This window comes from Mus pahari, chromosome 21 (genome assembly GCF_900095145.1).
Source record: "Mus pahari chromosome 21, PAHARI_EIJ_v1.1, whole genome shotgun sequence".
Lineage (NCBI taxonomy): Eukaryota > Metazoa > Chordata > Mammalia > Rodentia > Muridae > Mus > Mus pahari.
The window spans coordinates 23,954,554-23,975,864 of NC_034610.1; the positions used below are offsets into that span (position 1 = coordinate 23,954,554).

General features: G+C 47.8%; 2 protein-coding genes across 6 annotated transcripts in view; one reads left to right on the top strand and one right to left on the bottom strand.

Annotated features, from left to right (window-relative positions):
• Positions 1-14,652, top strand: part of Kctd20 (potassium channel tetramerization domain containing 20) — a 17,763-nt gene extending 3,111 nt beyond the window's left edge. The window contains exons 2-8 of one of the 2 annotated variants that reach the window (XM_021221358.2): positions 2,493-2,671; positions 6,228-6,501; positions 7,562-7,664; positions 7,998-8,118; positions 8,710-8,907; positions 9,966-10,076; positions 11,610-14,652. In XM_021221358.2, the coding sequence (XP_021077017.1) occupies positions 2,512-2,671; positions 6,228-6,501; positions 7,562-7,664; positions 7,998-8,118; positions 8,710-8,907; positions 9,966-10,076; positions 11,610-11,902 (1,260 nt within the window). In that variant the 5' untranslated portion in view covers positions 2,493-2,511 and the 3' untranslated portion in view covers positions 11,903-14,652. The remainder of the gene's footprint in view (positions 1-2,492; positions 2,672-6,227; positions 6,502-7,561; positions 7,665-7,997; positions 8,119-8,709; positions 8,908-9,965; positions 10,077-11,609) is intronic. The other variant, XM_029533084.1, reaches the window with a different exon arrangement.
• Positions 14,653-16,049: 1,397 nt separating this feature from the next.
• The window catches only part of Stk38 (serine/threonine kinase 38), a 38,713-nt gene continuing 33,451 nt past the window's right edge, over positions 16,050-21,311 (bottom strand). For 3 of the 4 annotated variants that reach the window (XM_029533036.1, XM_021221106.2, XM_029533035.1), the window contains exons 10-14: positions 20,877-20,994; positions 19,635-19,758; positions 19,373-19,468; positions 18,112-18,206; positions 17,462-17,753 (exon numbers count right to left, since the gene is read on the bottom strand). In XM_029533036.1, the coding sequence (XP_029388896.1) occupies positions 17,623-17,753; positions 18,112-18,206; positions 19,373-19,468; positions 19,635-19,758; positions 20,877-20,994 (564 nt within the window). In that variant the 3' untranslated portion in view covers positions 17,462-17,622. Of the gene's footprint in view, positions 17,754-18,111; positions 18,207-19,372; positions 19,469-19,634; positions 19,759-20,876; positions 20,995-21,311 lie in introns of all 4 variants that reach the window. The other variant, XM_029533034.1, reaches the window with a different exon arrangement.

The following is a 21,311-nucleotide window of genomic DNA, read 5'->3' on the forward strand; positions in this document are numbered from 1 at the left end:
CTGGCCTCGAACTCAGAAATCCGCCTGCCTCTGCCTCTCCAGTGCTGGGATTAAAGGTGTGCGCCCACACGCCCGGTGATATATATATATTTTTTAATGAAGTTGTTTATTACATTTATTTTTGGGGGGTGGCACATGCACACTCGTGTCACAGTCTGCATGCGGAGGTCAGAGGCCAGCTTGCAGGTTATCCCTCCTTTTTCTTCAGTTTCCACCCTTACTCTTTTCTTATCTAGTCTTTGGCATTGAGAGGGATATTTGTTGTCTTTCTTGGTTCTTTTCGAATACAAAAGCTATAGATCATTCTCTGTTCTGTGGTTTATCCTAATGCAAGCACGCCTGTGTCATTCAGTTGAAAATATTTCCTACATCCTGTTGTGATTTCCTTAAAAAAAAAAAAAAAAAAAAGCCAAAAAACACCCAGGTTAATTTTTTGTAGCCAGTTTCTGTTACACTGTCCTGGAGAGCAGGGCTCTAGAGTCTGCACTTAAAAGTAGGAGGTGGTGGGCATGCTCAAGTTCAGCTCTAACCAGGTATCCGAGAACCCTTGAAAATGCTGTTCTGCCAGGCAGTGGTGGCGCACGCCTTTAATCCCAGCACTTGGGAGGCAGAGGTGGATTTCTGAGTTCGAGGCCAGCCTGGTCTACAGAGTGAGTTCCAGGACAGCCAGGGCTACACAGAGAAACTCTGTCTTGAAAAACCAAAAAAAGAAAAAAAAGAAAGAAAGAGAGAAAGAAAATGCTGTTCTGCGGTCGTGGGCCAGCTGTGTGGATGGAGTTGTGGAGCTCTTCTGTAGCCTCTGTTACTGTTTACTTACATCCGTGTTTATAAGCAAGTTCATCAGAACACAGCCGTGTGTACTCATTCGTGAACTCCTGATGGTGCCTTTGTGCCTAAAACCCTAGGGTGGTAACTGTCTCTCCTTACCATTCCTGTTGGAATTCTTTCTTCAGGCTCCCCACTGGAAACACAGGCTATAGGAAAGGATCTTACACTATTTTACAGGATCCTTCCCCCAACGAGCAGATGTCTCAGGCCTCCCCATAGGCCGTGAGGCTGACTTGTCTGTTGATGTCCCCCCTTCCTAGTTGTTTCTGCTCAGCTTTACAGCCTCTCGGCAGTTGTGTCTGTGTTCTGAGAGGAAAGCGTAGGAATCAGGCTCGCTCTGGTTTTCCTCATCAGTCTAGAGGACTACTGTGTGTGTGTGTGTGTGTGTATGTGTGTGTGTGTACGTACGTACCTCATAGGGATTGTAGGATGCTAGTGGGGAAAGGTGACATGGTAAGCTATTTAGCCACTGTGGTTTTATGGTAGCATTTGGGGGCGGATGTAAGAATTAGAAGGTGGAAAAGAGAAGGTAAAAAGAACTTATTAAACAGCACAAGTCAGTGTTTGCTTGATTTATGAACTTACTTAAATTTATACTTGCTGGTGTGTGTGTGTATGTACATAAGTGCAGGAGCCTGTGGGTGTCAGAAGAGGGCATCAGAGAGTTACAGATGAACTAGCCAGTCAATGTGCAAAGCAAATTTGGGTCCTCTGTAAGAGTGGGATGCACTCTCAACTGTGCATCTCTCCAGCTCCTTTTTGCTATTATTTTTATATAGTCTTTCAAAAATTCACTCATGTATACAGTGTATCTTGATCAGATTCACCCCATTCTTTCCCTGCAACTCCCCCCTATCTCTGCTCCAACACCCTCCCTCCCAGCTTCATGCTTCTGAGCCTAAACAGAATTGCCCATGGTACATGGCACACATAGGATCATCACTGGAACATGGGCATACTGCCTGTGGCTGGCTTCCCACTTCATGCTGTAATTTTTAACTGGCTTGGTATAGCTGTTGATGTAGATAGCAGTCATGTCTGGCTGAGGACTCTGTTTCAGAGCCGCTCACCATCCAGTCTTACATTCTCTCTACCCCTTCTGAGATGTTCCCTAAGCCTTAGGACAGAGGTTGTCATAGATGGCCTCTCTACAGCTGTGTGCTTGCTGTTGCTTTTATTCTTAGTATCTCCAACAGTTCGGAGCATCTGTGTTAACCACTACTCACTTTACTATGGCTTTATGGTTATGAAGCTTTTTGATGCTTAATAGTTGTAGATATGCACATGCCATTTAAAAATAAATAGACTTTCAGCTATTGAACTTTCCCTACTTCTTGACTTGTGGCATGAATGACACCAAAGTGTGCTCTACCGTTTAATACATAGAATTCATGATACATAACCTGGCATGGTGGCATATGCTTTTAAGGTCTATACTTGGGAGGCAGATCTCTGTGAGTTTGAGGACATCTAGGACCAGGAAGAGAGTCCTTACCTCAAAACAAAACAAAACAAATGTTGCCTATAACAAGCACACTGATTCGCAGTAGTTGGTAAAGCCTACCTAGATCCACCGGTGTTACAGATGGCTTTTGCCAACCACTCTAAACCGTGGAGGCCCTTGTTTCCTGACATCTAAATCATACACGTTCCTTGTTTTCCAGGCTTCCTTTCTGACTAAGAATGAATGCTCACCAGAGCAGTGATGGCGACTGGTCATTGCAGCCAGAGATCAGCTGCCTAGGAGATGAGGCCTTAGCTGCCACTCAAGAGAAGGAAGGCAGCAGCTTGGTGTCCTCTGGTCTGCATAGTCTCACTTATCCCCTAGCTGCCGGGAGCAAAGGTACCGGGCGGGGGCATTCTCACCCAGACATCGTGTACCCAGGAGGAATGCAGACTTTATAAACTGAGCACATACTCAGTTAATTGGCTTAGCCTACCTGTCACAGTGCATCTCTGACCACCATAGAAAGCCTGCAGGCAGCCTGGCCTGGCCTACCCACCTGGTATGAGGGTGCAAGACAAATGGCTACATGTCGAAGCCAGGCGACAGACTGTGCTCTGGTCCTTACCATCTATAGTGTGATGAGACCCCCCACTCCATGAGAGTTCTGCTTATGGATGGGGAGTGGACAGAATGGTTCCTAGTCGCCTTCCTCAGGGCTGCTGGATCCAGGTGCCAATGGTAAGGCAGCTCCTGAGAAGTGTTGGGCAGGCCCTTAAATGGAGTCTTGAGTATGTGGCTAACTGGCCTGAACGCACTCTAGACCAGGTTCTTGAGCTCAGCAGCCCTTGCCTCTGCCTCCTGGGCACTACGATGACAGGCATGCAGTGTCATGCCTCACTCTCTGGGAACCTTAACTCATTGTTGTTTTTAAATGGGAACTCAGGCGTTTGGTTTGGTTTGGTTTTTTTGGTTTTGGTTTTGGAGACAGGGTCTCTCTGTGTAGCCTTGGGCTGTCCTGGAACTCACTCTATAGACCAGGTTGGTCTTAAATTTAGAGCTCCACCTGCCTCTGCCTCCTGAGTGCTAGGCTAGAATCAAAGGCATGTGCCACCACAGTGGGTTCAGTTGGCTAATTCTTTTTTTTTTTTTTAAAGATTTATTTATTTAAGCACACTGTAGCTGTCTTCAGACACTCCAGAAAAGGGCGTCAGATCTTGTTACGGATGGTTATGAGCCACCATGTGGTTGCTGGGATTTGAACTCCAGACCTTCGGAAGAGCAGTCGGGTGCTCTTACCCACTGAGCCATCTCACCAGCTCCAGTTGGCTAATTCTTAACTGCCTGAATGTTTTATCATATTTCTCAGCCTATAATTTAAAAAAGGCAACCACTGTTTACTGAGTACAGATACATAAAAATTTGCCAGTATATTAATTTATTTTAGTTTATTTTGCATGTATGAATGCTTTACCTGTATATATGTCTGGTGCCCGTGGAGGCCAAAAAAGAGTATCAGATCCCCTGGAACTGAAGTTACAGATGGTTATGAGCCACCATGTGTATGCTGGGAATTGAACCGAGGTTCTCTGGAAGAACAGTCAGTGCTTTTAACCGCTGAGCTTTCTTTCCAGCCTTTAATATTACAAAATAGTCCAATTTGGCTACACCTTATTTTTGTTAAGATTTAGAGTTTTGTTGAGAGTGTGTGTGTGTGTGTGTGTGTGTGTGTGTGTGTAAGGGAGTGTTTGAGACAAAGTCTCAGGGAGCCCAGGCTGCCCCCACACTTTTCAGGTAGTAGCTGATCTTGAACTTCTGATCCTCCTGTCTCCACTTCCCCAGTGCTGAGGTAGGACTGGGGATCAAACGCATGCTAACTAAGTAAATTACCAACTGAGCAAAGACTCCTTGTTAATAAAGTTTTATTTGTGCCTTTAATCCCAGTACTTGGGAGGCAGAGGCAGGCAAATTTCTGAGTTCGAGGCCAGCCTGGTCTACAGAGTGAGTTCCAGGACAGCCAGGGCTACACAGAGAAACCCTGTCTTGAAAAACCAAAACGAAAAAACAAAACAAAAAGATTTGTTTGTGTGGAAAGCATGCATACTCACGGGAGATCATGGAGTCAGTCAGCTCTCCACACACCTTTCCCAGGGGTTCTGGGTCTCAATCTGAGGTGGTCAGGCTTGTCTGGCACGTGCCTCGCTCACTGGGCCATCTCATTGGCTTCCTATCTGTGTGCTGCTTACAATTTTTAGATAAATTTATTTTAAAACAAGTCTTTAGTCTGCAGGTGATTTTATCGTTTGTTAGAGACAAAAGGCAACTGTGCGTACTAAAGATGAGCTGTCCTGCCCTGTCATGGTGCTCCTCTGATATTTACATGCTGGTCCTCAGTGCCATGCAAACCACATGTGGTGTCACACACCTGGAATCCCACCACTGCGGGAGGGAAATGAGGATCAGAAAGAGTTCTGAGTTATCTTCAGCCTTAGTTCAAGGGCAGCCCAGGCTAGCCCTGCCTCAAAAGTGGAAGAGAGGAATTTTAAATAATTTAAAGAGAATGGCTTTTCAATGTTAGGGCAAAGCGATGAGACCCCAGGAGTAAGTCCTAAGGCCACGTGAATTTGCTGTTGTCAGCAAGGCGCAGCGGTCCAGAAGCTGATAGCGCTGTGGGGCTCTAACACAGTGAGAGTGGGTGCTTCTGAGGATTTCTAGGAAGAGTAATGACTTAGAGAAAAGGCTTTCCTTCTGGAAAATTAAAAAAAACAAAAGCAGCTTTGAAGAGTGAAAATTGGGCTGGTGAGATGGCTCAGTGGGTAAGAGCACCCGATTGCTCTTCCGAAGGTCCTGAGTTCAAATCCCAGCAACCACATGGTGGCTCACAACCATGGGTAATGAGATCTGACTCCCTCTTCTGGAATGTCTGAAGACAGCTACAGTGTACTTACATATAATAAATAAATAAAATAAATAAATCTTAAAAAAAAAAAAAAAGTGAAAATTGAGTTTTAACATACGGAAGTAGTAAGTTCCTAAAACACAGGCAGCAGTGCTGAGGCTGTAGCTGAGCCTACAGTAAGTAGAAGATGGAACCCCAGAGACACAGATCCCCAGTACTGTGACTGAGTGTGCTGGGTCACTCTCTAATCGCAGCACTCGGAGGTCGGGGGAGGAGCATCAGAAGTCAAGACTATCTTCAGCTACACAGTGAATTTTAGGCCAGCTTAGACTTCGGGAGACCCTGCCTCAAAAATAATAAGTTCGGGGCTCGAGAGCCGGCTCAGCCAAGATTGCTTCCTGCTTTTCCAGGGGCCTCGTTTGGCTCCCAGCTCCCAGGGATCTCATTTCCTCTTCTGGCTTACTTGGGCACTTGAGGACATTCCCACAACCCAGAACACTTGAAGGAAGATCTGGAATAAGTAAGCAGATGCACACAGCAGTTGGAAGAGTATTATTTAGAGATGCAGATGAAACTGAGAAGAAGTGATTGCTTCTGAGCACCAGCTTTTCAGCGACTGGCAAGAGAATGCAGGCTAGCACGGGCCCTGCTCTTCTGTCCGTCCTGTTGCTCTGTGCGTTACTTTAAAATCACGGTGGTTTTAAAGTGTGGGTGCTTCTGCCTTCAGTCTCCCCCAACACCATATCACGCATACATGGGAAGAAGTTCTCTTGTTTTGTGAGGAAGTTGGCTGGTTGGTTGGGTTGGGTTTTTCAAGACAGGGTTTCTCTGTGCCGCCCTGGCTGTCCTGGAACTCACTCTGTAGACCAGACTGGACCCACATCAGAGATCTGTCTGCCTGGCTTTCAAGGGTCTGGTTTGGTTTAGTTTTCTCTAGTGTTTTAGCTGTGAACACTGATGGCTTTAGGGTTTTGTTCTTTGGTTGCTGTTTTAGAGCAGACATTTTTCTTTAGACTCTCGCCCTGTAATTATTTGACTTCCTGTCTGCTCTTTCAGACCTTGCCCTTGACTATGCGTCTCAGCCAGCAAGCCTTCCTCATCCTCACATAATGCCACTTCCTGAAGACAGCAAGGGCTCATGCTTCCAGAGTGGGAGCAAGCGGAGCCACGAGCCCTTCGTTGTTCCAGACAGATTTGGAAACGGCGGCTTAGGTTTTGGAGGTAGCTCACACTCTCAAGCCCCAGAGAAAGTGACACTTCTTGTGGATGGCACCCGTTTTGTGGTAAATCCTCAGATTTTCACTGCTCATCCGGATACCATGTTGGGAAGGTAATGATGGCTTCTTTGTGAGCGCGCTCTGTTCTATGACCTTGCAGCAGATGCAGGGCCGCACTGCAGTGCACTGCTGACTTTGCTCTCTGTGGCCACAGGAGCTATTGAACCTTGACCTGCCCCTCTGTAAACGCAGGGCCTTGCTCTCTGAGTTGCAAAGGTCAGAGATGCTAAGCTGAGACCTAAGTCATGCTCTGTTTTCCTTGTGTGAAAAATAGGATTAGTAGTAATGTTTATGGCGCAGGAGCAGTGAAGCTGTTCTAGGAAGACCTTGTGCCTCCCACCCATTTCTACTCTTTTGTTTCTGTTTTTGTTGTTTTGGGTGGTGGTGGGGGAACACAGGGTACACTTGGCAGTCCTGGAGATTGGACCTAAGAACCTAGGGTGTCGTGCGTGGGAAACAAGCATTTTACTGAGCTAGCCCCGGCCTGTTGCTAGTTTATTCTTTCTTGGGGCTTTGTCTGCAGATATGTCTGTGTGGTACATACATGCAGTGCCTACAGAGGCCAGGAGAGGGTGTGTCAGATGTCTAGACTGGAGTTAACAGCTGGTTGTGAGCTGCAGTGTGTGCTGGGAATGTAATCTGGATCCTGAGGATGGTGAGAACAGGCCTCCTCGCTGAACTATGTCAAGATGCAGAGGAGCCTCACGCCTGTCTGAGACCCACAGCTAGCCTCGCCTGTTGGAGTGGGCGCTTCCCCTGGGCTGACTCCTAAAGGGAAGGTGAGCTCCTCCACAGAGCTCACTGGTGAGGACCGAGACAAGGGAAAGGCCAGGCAGCCAGGAGAGGTAGTTTATACTGGAAAGTTGCACTTGCAGAGCCTCCTCTGCAGTTGCCTCTGTATTGTGTCTGCTCCACAGACCAAAGCTTCCTTGTTTCCCTTTTGTCTGAAGGAGTTTCCTGAGGCATGCATTCCTCTGAGAGGCATCAGGTCTCAAGACTGTATTTTAAGTTCCGCTGCAGGACAGTAGGGTAATGTCATATGGGAGAGGAAGAGGAGAGCTGCCTCTGCTGAGCCCCGCTGCAGGAGGTGATGCTATTGCTGGTGTCTTTCAGGATGTTTGGGCCAGGAAGAGAATACAACTTCACAAGGCCCAATGAAAAGGGGGAGTATGAGATCGCGGAGGGGATCAGCGCCACCGTGTTCCGCACAGTCCTGGTATGTGTGTGGGTCTGCTCCCTTCTCTGTCCTCCACCACAGCATGCAGGCTTGCATGCTGCACCCTTAAGGATGGCACAGCTGTGTGACTGACTTTCGGGTCTGGTGTGCAGTCGTTGTCTTCTCTTTATTTTTCCTATGTATAACTTGGAAGTCCTTACGTGAGCTCAGTTGGTTGTCTTGGGTAGACAGGAGGCGTTTGTCATCTAATGCACCAGCCAGTTGACTCCAGGATCCCGTCACCTCAGTAGAGTATGTAGTAGGAATGCAGAGGATTAGAGTCTTTTCCATGCATTTCTTTGCTTCCATTTCTCCTTCCTGATGTGTTCCCAGGATTATTACAAAACTGGCATCATCAACTGTCCAGATGGCATCTCTATCCCAGACCTCAGAGACACGTGCGACTATCTCTGCATCAACTTTGACTTCAACACTATCCGATGTCAGGACCTGAGTGAGTACAGAGCACCCGTGGCATTGAGCCAGTGTGCGTTCACTGAGCTCCGAAGTGAAGGAGTGTGGGGTGTAGGCCGAGAGCTACCAGAAGGAAGACATCCGCTAGCGGTTCTTCTCCTGCAGCGGGGTTGTGGGGAAGCAGAGTCAGCAGATGTTCTGGGGAGTGTGGCACACACGTCACACCAGCACTCAGAAGACAAGAGGATCATTAGGCGTTCAGTGCCGACACAGGGACAGAGTAACACCTTGTCTCTGAGGCCAGGGTGTAGTTCACCGGGGTCCCATTGTCAGCAGACAGTAAACAAGGCATGTGAGACATGCCTGTGATCTCAGCGTGCGGGAAGTGGAGGCAGGAAATAAAAGGTATGAAGCCTAAGGTGGCTGGCTGGGCTCTGAGTTACCGCTATGCTCTTGCGTAGGACTGTGGTGTCGTTGCTGACAGGCAGGGTACTGAGTGTCAGGGAGCGTAAGTAAAGCTGGTTATCACCATGGCGTAGGGACTCTGACTTAGTGTACCGCTTCCCTGTTTGTCCTTTGGGATGACATCTCTGTGCACAGGAAGCAGTTCATCCACCTCTCCTTTCCCCAGGTGCTCTACTGCACGAGCTATCCAACGATGGTGCCCACAAGCAGTTTGACCACTACCTCGAGGAACTGATTCTGCCCATCATGGTGGGCTGTGCCAAGAAAGGCGAGCGAGAGTGTCACATTGTCGTGCTGACAGACGAGGACTCCGTGGACTGGGATGAAGACCACCCCCCACCCATGGGGGAAGAGTATTCCCAAAGTAGGAGCACCCGTAGAAAATGCTACCCAAGAGCCCGTGCAGATAGCACTGACAACTAGTGATGGGCACAGGCACCCAGAGGGACAGCCTCTGCTGGGACCTCTCAGTCCTCCCCTAGTGGATGCCACTGTCAGACACTGTGTGGGTGATGCCATTCTCACCCATTCCATTGCAGTGCCGGCTCAGTGCGGAAAGCACCGGGCGTGCGGCAAGCACTGGGTGTACGGCTCAGCAGCCCTGACCTCAGATCCCAGTAGCGACAGGAAGCTGGCTGTGGTAGCACATGTCTGTGATCCAGAGCTCCTTTAGTGACATGGGAGGCATGCACAGCAGTGAACAACAAAGCAGAGAGCCTGGCTCTAGGCAGCAGATGATAAGTAGCCCAGGTTATCCTCTGACCTCCACGTGCACACAGGCAGACGCACTCGTCCACTGCATCAGGCATACACACACCCTTTATGGAAGGATGGTCACAGAACGGAGGTTTAGCCCTGCTCCACCCAGTACTCTTCATACGGCTGCTCAGTGTCCTATTCATAAATGTGCCATAATTCACTAGCCTTGTAGGACATTGGAGAGGGGGGTGTGTGTGTGTATGTATGTACATACATACATTTTTTTTTTTAAAGATTTTTATTTATTTATTATATGTAAGTACACTGTAGCTGTCTTCAGACACTCCAGAAGAGGGNGTCAGATCTTGTTANGGATGGTTNTGAGCCACCATGTGGTTGCTGGGATTTGAACTCAGGACCTTTTGGAAGAGCAGTCGGGTGTTCTTACCTGCTGAGCCATCTCACCAGCCCACATACATACTTTTATATGTGACTTTTAAACAGTTTTTTTGCACATCACTATAGGATATTCTTAGACATAGAATGCTAAAAGCTTGGTGCTTTTATAATTGTGAGAGATGTTACATGCCAAGAATCCAGCATTAGGGATGCTGGGGATGGGGAGGAGTGTTCCAGGTCAGAGGACATGATGGGTTACATAGCGCCCTCTGGTTGTCCCCTCCTTCCCTCCCCTGTGACTAACCCCAGTGCTGTGCTGTTTAGTTCTTTACAGCTCCAAGCTCTACAGATTCTTCAAATATATTGAGAATCGAGATGTTGCTAAAACTGTGTTAAAGGAACGAGGCCTGAAGAACATTCGCATTGGAATTGAAGGTATTAAAAAGTCTCAACCAGCTGGGTGTGGTGGCGCACGCCTTTAATCCCAGCACTTGGGAGGCAGAGGCAGGNGGATTTCTGAGTTCAAGGCCAGCCTGGTCTACAGAGTGAGTTCCAGGACAGCCAGGGCTACACAGAGAAACCCTGTCTTGGAAAAAACAAACATAAAAAGGCTTGGCCAATGTTGAGGTTCTACAAGGGGTGGGGTGGATTTCTGGCCACAGCTTACTCCTCAGCTTGGCTGGCAGGAGCCTTGAGACTCAGCACACTTAGAGTCTAGGTAGTGAAGGGCTCTGCCTCATTGATGTGTCCTGAGATTTGTATTGCCTTCCCTTGAGTATCCCTCAGGGCTCTCAGCCCAGGGCACAGGATTCTGGGGTGAATCCAGCTAGCGCCTGGGCTCACCTGAGCAAGATCATGTTTTTTCATCTAAAAGTATTCTCTTAAAAAAAAAAAAAACAGCTTAAGAATTTGAGCTTTGCCGACTGTGGTGGCTCAGTCCCAGCCCTCAGGAGGCAGAGGGAGGAAGATTCTGTGAGCTCTGGGCCAGCTTAGTCCGCCTAGCAGTTTCCAGGCAGGCAGAGGCTATAGAGTGAGACTCTGTCTTTTCTTTTTCCTTTTTAGATTTATTTATTTTCTTTATATGAGTACACAGTAGGTTTCTTCAGACACACCAGAAGAGGGCATCGGATCCCATTACAGATGGTTATAAGCCACCATGTGGATGCTGGTAGTTGAACTCAGGACCTCTGGAAGAGCAGTCAACGCTCTTGACTTCTAAGCCGTCTTTCCAGTCTGTCTTTTCTTAGATAAAACTTGAGGTCTGTTTTTTCTCGGGCTGTCTGGGGCAGGAGTTGGTGCAGCAGTGAACTCATCGCTACATGTGTCTGGCTCAGGAATTTTAAGTTAGAAGTCACTATTGAGATAATTTCACTTTGCCTTGTTTGTGAGGCCTGGGGACAGGGTAACAGGCCCTTCCTGGGCACCTGCCATGCTGTTGTGCTGGGAACACTCTAGATGCACAGGACTGCTGCCCACTCCCTGCCTGTCCTGGGTACCTGCCACGCTGTTGTGCTGGGAACACTCTAGATGCACAGGACTGCTGCCCACTCCCTGCCAGTCCTGCTGCTTCCCTCCGTCTTGGTCTCTTGGAGTCCCTTCTGGGTACTTGGTAGCTTGTGGATTTTTTTGAGGTAACATTGCACATTTCCCTGCTTTTCCCTTAACCGTGGCTTCTATACAGCATTAACAAGATGACAGAGTTCCTGTGCCCTGGGGAAATGTTGTCCTATGGTGGTATTTCCAACCATTAAAGGCTCTTGGAATTGGTACATTCTCTTTCCTTTCCATTAAGAGGGGGAGAATCCCTGTTACTTCTCACAGTCCTGTCCCTTCTAGGGACAGAGGAGCCTTGGGAGGGCACCAGTCACCTGCCACAGAGCTTTTCTTGCTGTCTTTGGACTTGGAAGTAGATGGTAGACCGAGGAGAGCCTGCCAGGAGTGTGAGCACTGAATGCTTTACTGTTGCAGGTTACCCTACCTGTAAAGAGAAGATTAAGAGGAGACCTGGCGGGCGGTCTGAAGTCATCTACAATTATGTGCAGCGCCCTTTTATCCAGATGTCATGGGAAAAGGAGGAAGGAAAGAGTCGCCATGTGGATTTCCAGTGTGTTCGCAGCAAATCCCTCACTAATTTGGTGGCTGCTGGAGAGGATGTCTTAGAAGACCAGGAGATAATAATGCATCACCCACCACAAGTAGATGAACTTGACCGCTTAAATGCTCCACTCTCTCAGATGGCTCCGAATGACTTTCAAGATTAGGGACAAACGTTGTTGGAGCTCTTCTCTCTGTTGGTACCCCTAACCAGGCCTCCCCGCCCTCCTGTGGTTTCTCACTGTTAGGAGATGCTTCCTCTTGTGTCCTTCCCTTCTGAGTTGTTATTTTGTCCTTTTCCGGATCTGCCTCTGGCTGGGTGAAGAAGCTCTCCGGTAATTAGGCGACTAGCTTTACCAGCCCTGGCAAACAAAGCTCTTGGGTCTGGTCTGGTGCTCTTGGTTGAATCTTTGCGTTCGCCTCCCGGTGCAGGAGAGGAAGTGAGCTGTTGCCTCACATTTGGCACAGTAGCCGACTCTTACACCAGGAGAGTGGTTTCACACCACACAGATTGCTTTATTAGCACAAGGACCAAAACGTCAGAGGAGACAGTCTGTGCTGGGGTCGGGTGTGCCCACCTGAGGAGGTGCCGTGGCGCGTGAAAGGAATTCCCAGGAGCCCCACCCAGCTCTGCTTTTTACTAACATAGGAGCAAACCGGCCCCCAAGACAGGCAGCCTGATGTTTCATTTGGAAATGATACTTGCAAGTGAGGTGGCAGAATGGCTCCAGATTGGGCCAGCTGGACCCTCCTCTGGTGGGAAGCCGCAGTGCCTGTCCCCAGGGACAGCTCATTGCTGTGTATGTGGTAGGAGACTGATACCTTGAAGGTTTGCTTGGTGCCCTCCATCGAGCTCCAGGGAGAAGGCATCTGTGGTGATGGGCAGATGCTGCCCCAGTCCTCACACCAGTATGCTCACTGTTTGGTATTGTTTAAACAGGCCATTAGCTACTGGGACATGGTAAGAAAGTAATACTGTGGTTATCCCCCAAATCAAGTCCAGGCCTGTTATTTTGTTCATCTGTTCATCTTCCATCATTCCCTAGCGCCTTCCTCTGACATTTCCATGGCTGTTTGCAGAGTCAAGGCCAGACAGCAATGTCTGGATTATCTTACTTCCTGGTAGAAGTTGACTTTTGAGTCCGTCCTCCATCCTGGGCGGTGTGTAAGCTGTTTCCCTTCAAGCTCCTTAGAGAACACGTTGGGTTTCTTGAAGGCTGCTCCCATAAGACCCTGTTTAGCATAACTATTTGATGGCAATAAAATCAGGTTTCAGAAGCCCTCTCTCCAGTATTGAAGAACAAGTGTGTTCTTAAAACAGTGTTTTCTGTGCTTGTGGCAGCACAATGGGAATTGGTGCAAGATCTTCCTTACTCAGAAAAGAACTGAAGGGTAACTGAGCAGCTCCAGCTTGCATGGTGACTATGGGTGTGTCAGTGAGGCAGCACCCAGGATATGGGCTGAGGTGGTCTGTATCCAGAGGTTAGTTAGGTCTGTGAAGTGGCTTGGCTTGTGTTTGAGGCCAGATCTGGCTTTGACTTTGTTGGTGCTACATGGTTGCCACCTGCAGCTGTCCAGCCCAGGGTCAGTGGTGCTTCCTGTTTCTCCATAGCCACAGGAATGACTCCGTATCTGTCGTGTGTAATGCTCAGGTGTGAGCAGTCCTTTCTTTGACCTTGGGAGTTGGTTCCCTGGCTCTGGCCTTTTATGAGCCAGGTCTTCACCCCAACGCTCCAGCAGCCATGGAGTTTGACTAGACGGCAATCTAAGGGCCGCTCCAGTGACACTGGGTGGTAGCAACTAAAGGAAAGGCTGCATGTGGACATAGGCTTCTTGTGGGGAGGGAAGCTTTTTGTTCCTCAGCTCCACCCTTACCTACATTTCAGTGTCATTTGGTGTCTTGCCTACTGTTCTCAGGGTTGGGACACTTTTTCCTTTAGTTTTTGGGTTTTTTTTTTGTTGTTGTTGTTGTTTTGTGCTTTGTTTTTGGTGTGGGGGAGGAATAAGATGGGGTTACAAAACAAGGTTTTTCTGGGTAGCCCCGGCTGTCCTGGAACTCACTTTGTAGACCAGGCTGCCCTCAAGAGATCCACCTGCCTCTGCCTCCAGTGCTAGGATTAAAGGTGTTCCCTGCCGCTGCCTGGTCCTAATACTTCAGTGGTGGGTCCTTGCAGAATCAAGGGCTGGGTTGTAGTCATCTTGGAGTTGATTACTGGCTATGTGAGAGAGGGGACTTTTCTCATAAAAAGATGGATTTTGGGCTCAGTGTCTTTTGTAAGTGCCTGAATAAGTAAGCTGGGCTATGTGCATAGACAGTCTCATGAGAAAGGTGACTTTACACCTCAGAGTCTCTGAGTATCTTACAAGATAAAGCTGACCCTGAGTCTTGCCTCAGCTACCCTTGCCGCAGCTTGTGTAGTTGACTAGGAACACCTGCAGACACAGTATCAGAACGAAACAAATGGAGGGATGGCTGAATTGGAGGAAAATGGGGACTGGGTACAACAGCCAAAGCTATTTTAACCAGCGTCTCAGGAGATACTGTGTGGATGTCAAGTCTCATGTGTACAGGCCGGAGAGTGCTCTGCAGGAAATCCGGGAAGGGGTGTTTTCTCGAGGGTGTGTGTTAGGGAAAATAAATGTTCAGAGCACAGACTTCAACTCAAGCGGGAAGTTTTAGTGGTGGCCATCAGCAGCTCCTGAGCTGGATGACATTGCTGCCTTCCCAGGAGGCAGGGCCACTCTGTGTCTGATAGAATCATTCTGGAGAATCAGGTTTTCTCCTAAGGGCAAAATGTGTGTGGATGTTGCCTCTTACACTGTATTTACTTTTGAAGTTGCACTTGTTCACCTACCAGTGTTTACGGAATCCTGTGTATGGGATGCTTTTTTCTATATTAAAGTATTTTTATTTGTGTCTCTTGTCATTTAATAGAAAAGAAAATCACAAAGCAAACCTCCAATGAATTTAAAGGCCAGGATAGTGGGTTAGGACACAGACTCACCCAAGGCTTGCCTGTGCTGCTCCTCCTGCTGTCCTAGGATTCCCTCCAGTTCAGTTACCATTGGAGAGCTCACACTTCAATCAAATGTAACATCGAAAACTTAGGGAATGTGGACTAGCTTAGTTTCAGATCAGGTGAATAACAATGACAGGGTCTGCAGCACCTCTGGCTTTTATTGTCTTTGCCCTATTTTAGTCAAGTTTACACTAAGTCCTTGGTTCATTTAATAACAAGGTTGTTAAAGCCTCTGCCATCAGCCCACCCTATAGGCACTCAGGGGTTAAGATAGTGTGGTGGGTATGTTTTTTGCCAGATATTGCTTGCCTTCAGCTGATGCTCACTAGAACAGGTCCTTCCCTCCAAAAGCTTTTAATATGAGGCATAGACCTCTAGTCTAGGTCACTTGGTATCAGCCAGGACGACTAGACTGTTGTACTGAGAAAAGTTCACAGGTTGTTAGAAGTTTTATGAATCAAATCAGGAAGGATTTGATGCAATGAGGTGTTACTGACCAACTCTCTTCTCATCCGAAGAGGTGATGGTGCAAAGTTAGGACTCCAGGGTGTTTGGGTTGTATTATTGTTGAGAACCTAGTAGGTCCTACACAGAACAATGAAACAAATTTAGAATTTGGCAATAAGCAAAGTTCAAATGGGACGAACCATGAGTGACCCAGTGGCACAGGTCACCTATCGCATCACACAGATTGTTTTAAAACAAGTAACTGTGGCGCTGCAGAAATGACTCTGGGGAAGAACACTGGCTGCTCTTGCAGGAGCTGGCTTTAGTTCACAGCATCTACACAGCAGGCCATAACTGCAATTCTAGTTTCAGACCTGAGGTCCTAGCTTCCTTGAGCACTGCATAAACTTAGTGCACATACATGCAGACAGAACACTGAGAGATGTTAAAATCACTTTAAAAGTTCTGACAAGATGCCAAGCCACCTCCGAAAGCTTGACTTGAATTCAGTCCCCTGAACCTTTACATGTATTACATATATTGATTGTATTATGTAATATAGTCCGGAAAGTCCCCCATTGCAAACTTGTGGTTCTTCCATGACCTCTCTGTCCAGCAAGTGTTTTGCCCTCATAAGAGTATAGGGAGGTGAGGCCCCCATAGTGTCTTCTATGGAAGGCAATTCATGATACCAGTTCCCTACAAACAAGCTGGTATAGCACAGCTTCTCCAAGACAGAACAGCATTTTGTATCCAGACGACGGTACAATTTATGGTCTGAGGCATTGAGAGTGGCCACTAGTGTTCATTTGAAAATACAACACATAAAAGAAGAAAATCCCCACAGTTCATTATCGTTTTCACAGTTTATTCAAAAGTTGAATAGTTAAAATGTGGACATTTTCCCCCAAAAGGAACCATCCCCACCACACAGACTCTACCACTATTCTTACTCTCCCATGCTCACCACACACTCCTGCAAACACAGAGGGGTCAGGACCTCAGCTGTTCCTTCTATCTCCTTTGCATTAGCAGGCTCTGAATAGAGGATTAACCCAGAGTTAAGACTTCCCTAACATTCCTTTTTCTTCATCTAACATGAAAACACAGCGCAGTTTTGCTTACAATTTTAAGTCTTACATTCTATCCTCTGAATGGCTGGGCTAAGACTGAGCTGACCCTTCACAACTTCAGGACCAGCAGAGGGCTGATCCCAGTTGTAGCTTGGCCAATGACACTGCAAGTTACCACACAGGTGCAAATAATGCTTTAACAGTTATCAACACTTAAAACCAAACTCTAGTAATGCATTAATATGGAACCTCCACATTTTTCTGACACAGCAAAAGTCTTCTAAAGGTGGCAGCAGCTGTGACAGAGAAGGCACTTTGTGCTAAATTCAGTGTTTCTCATGAGAGAACGCCACAGCAGAGGCAGGTCAGCCCAAGCTGCAGGCAACCCTTTTGGGTGGAGGGACAAGAATGCCCCAAGAAGGCATCTGCAAAGGAAAATTTTGTAATCATGATTCCAAGGCAAAAATGGCTAAAGTTGGGGTAAGGAAATACCAAGACAAACACGGTTGCACCATGGATTGAGGAATGAGCTCAAGGACCCAGCGGGCTGGTTCTGCCCTGACTCCCAAGGAGGCTGTGGGCGCTTGCATGGCAGTCTTGCAGGTATTGCTTGCTGGTAGGCAGCTTGTGCCTCAAGATGATCTACAGCCGGGAAGGGAAGGGAAGGGTTGTCCACATGGTCCAGAACTCCTTGGCAGTGCCCAGTGGCTTTGTGGGCTTTCTAAGATCAAAAAGGATCGCACTAGTACCGCTCCCATCAACAGAAGAGCAGCATGAGTCTTTTGGGTGGGAGACGGGTCAGTGGATCAGGGCCTTTGTCCTAGTACCAGAAGTAAAGTGCACCATGAATGAAGGCTGTGGAAAGCCACTTGTGAGGGCCAAGGTACCGGGAGAAACCACTGGCACCTGCAAGACAGAGAGCTTTCCTTCTGCTACACTGTTGGCTGTTCACACAGACTTTCATTATTGCCTTATTTAACTACAGAATTTTCAGCTACAAAGAGAAAAATACTTGGTGGGCTTGGCAGGTGGCATATCACCACAGCACAGGGTGTTGGCTGGTACTCAGTGTGGGTAATCTCAGTAACAGTGGGTGGCTGCTTTTCTCCATCCTGATCAACTTGGGGAAATCAAATTCTCTTTACAGCACATACCAAACTGGCTCATGGGGCTTCAAAAGAAGCAAGCACCGTGGAGGAATAGCCACTTACAATCACATTTCAGAGACTTGACTAGGACGTATTAATGAGTTCTACAAACTTCTTGGAAGTTCTTTCAAGAGCGCAAGAGGAAAACCACAGTGTGGTACAGAGACCGCTGCCCCGTTTAGGGTTCCCAGCACAGGCCCTATTTTGCTGCCTTCATGTAGGAAGGTATGGCCCCCCTGGCTGTCAGGCCCTCAAAGCGCTTGTATGTGTAATTGATGAAGACCCAGTCTTTGTTCTTGTAGTCTGTCTCAGGATGATTACTTGTGGTCACTGGCAAAGAAACAGAAGTGAGAATGAGTCACTGTCCTACCTCAAGGACAGCTGTGCCCCAGAGATAAAGCGCCCGGAAGAACACAGTACAGCTCCTGTTCAGAGAGGATTCTCTTTCATTGTGCAAGCTTTCTACTTTGCTCATGTAAATGTTCTTAAGTTCTGAGTAACAGAAAAGCAGCTTATGATTTGCTCAAACAGCTGAACACGACTGTCTCACTGCTGCCCACCGTGGGGACCGATGAACACTTACCCAGGATCAGAAGTCCCCTCGACATTCTGCTTTGTAAATACCACCCTAAAATCACAGGGGGATGCTGCAATTCTAAAGACTGCAGAGGCAGCCAGTGGGGATTACCTGTGGGCTTAAGAATATCAGACTCTGGAAATTCATCGAAGTTTGAGGTATCATCGATGCTCTTGATTTCAATAGATATCGCAGCTGGTCTCTCCCTGTCAAAAACAGACATGCCCCAAATGACCACAGATGGTATGCTCACAGAGGGTACTGCCCCAGTCTCTCTCGGAAGACTCCTTCCTGTCTGACATAGAGGACTATTCACTGTTGGCAACATTTTTTTTTTCTCTAATGCTAAATAAACCAAATGACTGCATCCAAGCATCATTTTTATTTTATTTTATTTATCCTGCATGTTCTTCCAATTTTATCATTAAAAATTGGTAATTCAGCCAGGCACGCCTTTAATCCCAGCACTTGTGAGGCAGAGGCAGACATCTCTCTCATGAGTTCAAGCTAGCCTGACATACACAGTGAGTTTCAGGGCAGCCAGAGCTACATAAAGACCCTGTCTCAAAAACCAACCGAACAAAGCATTCAGTCAGAAAGACAAGGGAGCTACAGCCCTGTGTCAGTGCACCCGTCCTGCTAATGAAAGAGTCCTCCTGAAAGGGAAACAGCTTCAAAGCCGCCCACTTTCGGCTCTACACTGGTTCCACTGGAAAGGTAAAAATTACCAGGATGCCACAGTGGAGACCAAGGAAAGCAGACTGAGTCCCAGGCTAGCTTAGACAATTCAGTCACACTATCTCAAAAAGACGAAATTCAAGGATCTAAATTAAAACACAATTGCAGTATAAAATGGCAAGACACTTTTTTGCTTAGCAGTCAGTGAGTGCTAATGACAGCTGGAGCTTCAGTGGGCAGTCTAAATGCCAGGGCCACACCTCCTCCTCGCTGCTCCTCAGTCTCCCAGTAAGAGTCTCTGTCCGACTCCTCGTTTTCACCACAATGGAAGACGTGAATGTCTAAAGGGCTCGCTCCCTTTACCAAGCTTGCCGCCAAGCTTACTCATCCACAGGTGGTGCCACATTTCCCTATCCAAGCTCTTGGAGGAAGAGGCAGGAGAACCAGGGGTTCAAGATCGTCTTCTGCTATATACCTCACAGAAGGCCAGCCTGGACTACATGAGACCCAGTCTGTGGCCAGCAAGATGGCTCAGTGGGTACAGGTCCTCACCATGCAAGCCTGACACCTGATCTGATCCCCAGAACCACAGAAAGCTAGAAGGAAAGGACGAAGCTCACAAAGCTGCCCTCTGACCCTCACTCATCCCATGGCATGTGTATCCTAAATGCTGGAAACTAATGTGGGAGTATACCTGATGTGTTCCCAGTCAACACCTTCAAAAAAAGGATTATTTTTTATTTCCTCAACTCCAGGGGCTCCGATTCTATGTTCCCATTCACAGCAGAACCTGGAAAAAAACAAGCTTTTTAGCACACTCCAGTTTCTTCAGAAAAAGGAATAGCCAGACTCCTGCATGCTCTTCCCGAGACCCCCAACCCCCGAAGAAGAAAGCAAGAGCCTCCAAGGTTCACTCCAATCCCAAGGATGAGCATGGAAGATGCTCGATCTGCTACCTGAGAATCAGGCCCTTGGCTTTCTCGGAGACGGGAACTTCTGGAGGAAAGGTCAAAGTTTCCTTCCAGTTCATCACTTTCTTGTATGTCTCTTGTGGGGTCTCGGAACAGAATGGTGGGTAGCCTGTAAGGAGCAGGAAGTGTGGATCTTTACAGCCCAGAACACAGACTTGGGTCGACTGAGGAGACCCATGTCTCTAACAGCAGCTAGACCTCTGCATATTCATCCCAGAAAACATCATTTTTCTCCAATTCACAGTGGAGAGGTGTACCTCTGACACTAGAGAGCCAAGTGCAGAGTCAGCTGACAGCTGAGACTGGGAAGAGGAAGGACATAGCAGAGATGCAGTCTGGGAGTCAATGCCAGAAGAAACAAAGGGACAACACGGTTAAAAAGGTACCAACTTGGGCTGGAGAGATGGCTCAGCAGTTAAGACTGCTCTTCCAGAGGTCCTGAGTTCAATTCCCAGCAACCACATGGTGGCTCACAACCATCTGTAATGAGATCTGACGCCCTCTTCTGGTGTGTCTGAAGACAGCTACAGTGTATTCACATACATAAAATAAAGAATAATAATAATTTTTAAAAAGGGGGAAAAAAAGGTCCCCACTTGAGAGAGTTCCTCTTATGGTACCGTGTCAAGCAAGCTGAGTAAGCTAAAGGCAAAGAGCCCATTCCAGCTCTTTTGGGAAGTCCATGCACGAGGATAACAACTTGCTTCCCTATCCATTGATCTCCAGCCTGCCTGCCACACAAGTACATCCATGTCCAGTGCTTCCCAGATCATCTGGCAAGTGACTTCAAACCCACCCTGTCACCACAGACTCATCTACTAGTGCTCAATGGCATATGGCTATGCCACAGATGTGTGCATGAATACAGAGACACACCATCCAAATACAAGGGAGAAAGGTTCCATGCTCTCCAAGCTTCGAGAGAGGAAGCAAGCCACGGTTCCCAAGCTGAGGGACGCTGCCTTGCTTGAGCTCTTTGTACACAATTGGTGTCTGATAAGGGAGAATAGCTATCAGTGGGGGGTGAAGGGACAGGGGGATTTAGAAATAACGAATGACAAAATGGCAGGGAGCCCGTGAGTACACTGGGACCCACTTGAGGGGGCCATTCATCAAGGAACTTCACTCTGAAGGCAAGTGAGCCATGCACCTAGTTTACCTCCAAGACATTCACTGTAACAGCAATATAAAAATCTTTCCTGCGTGCACAGGAAACATGGAACTTACCGATGAGCATCTCATACATGATCACCCCAAGTGACCACCAATCGCAGAGCTTGTTGTACCCCGTCTGCATGAATACCTCTGGAGCGATGTAGTCAGGAGTGCCCACTGTAGAGAAGGCCTGAAATATGTGCACACATTAGAGAAGCCCAGCCCTCAGTGAGTGCCTAAGCTCAGAATGCTAGTCCAGAGACCAAAACCCTCAAGCTTCATCAGGGCACCCCAAACTACATAAGCAGGACAGCCCACGCCTAATACAAACTTACCTGTGACAGCACTTTCCAAAATGAACAATAAAGCTTTGTTATAAGGCAAAAGAGCCCTTCTACACACACCCAGAGCCCACACCAAGCGACTAAGCACCCAGTACGAAGCAGGCTCTAAGCCGGGCGTGGTGGCGCACACCTTTAATCCCAGCACTTGGGAGGCAGAGGCAGG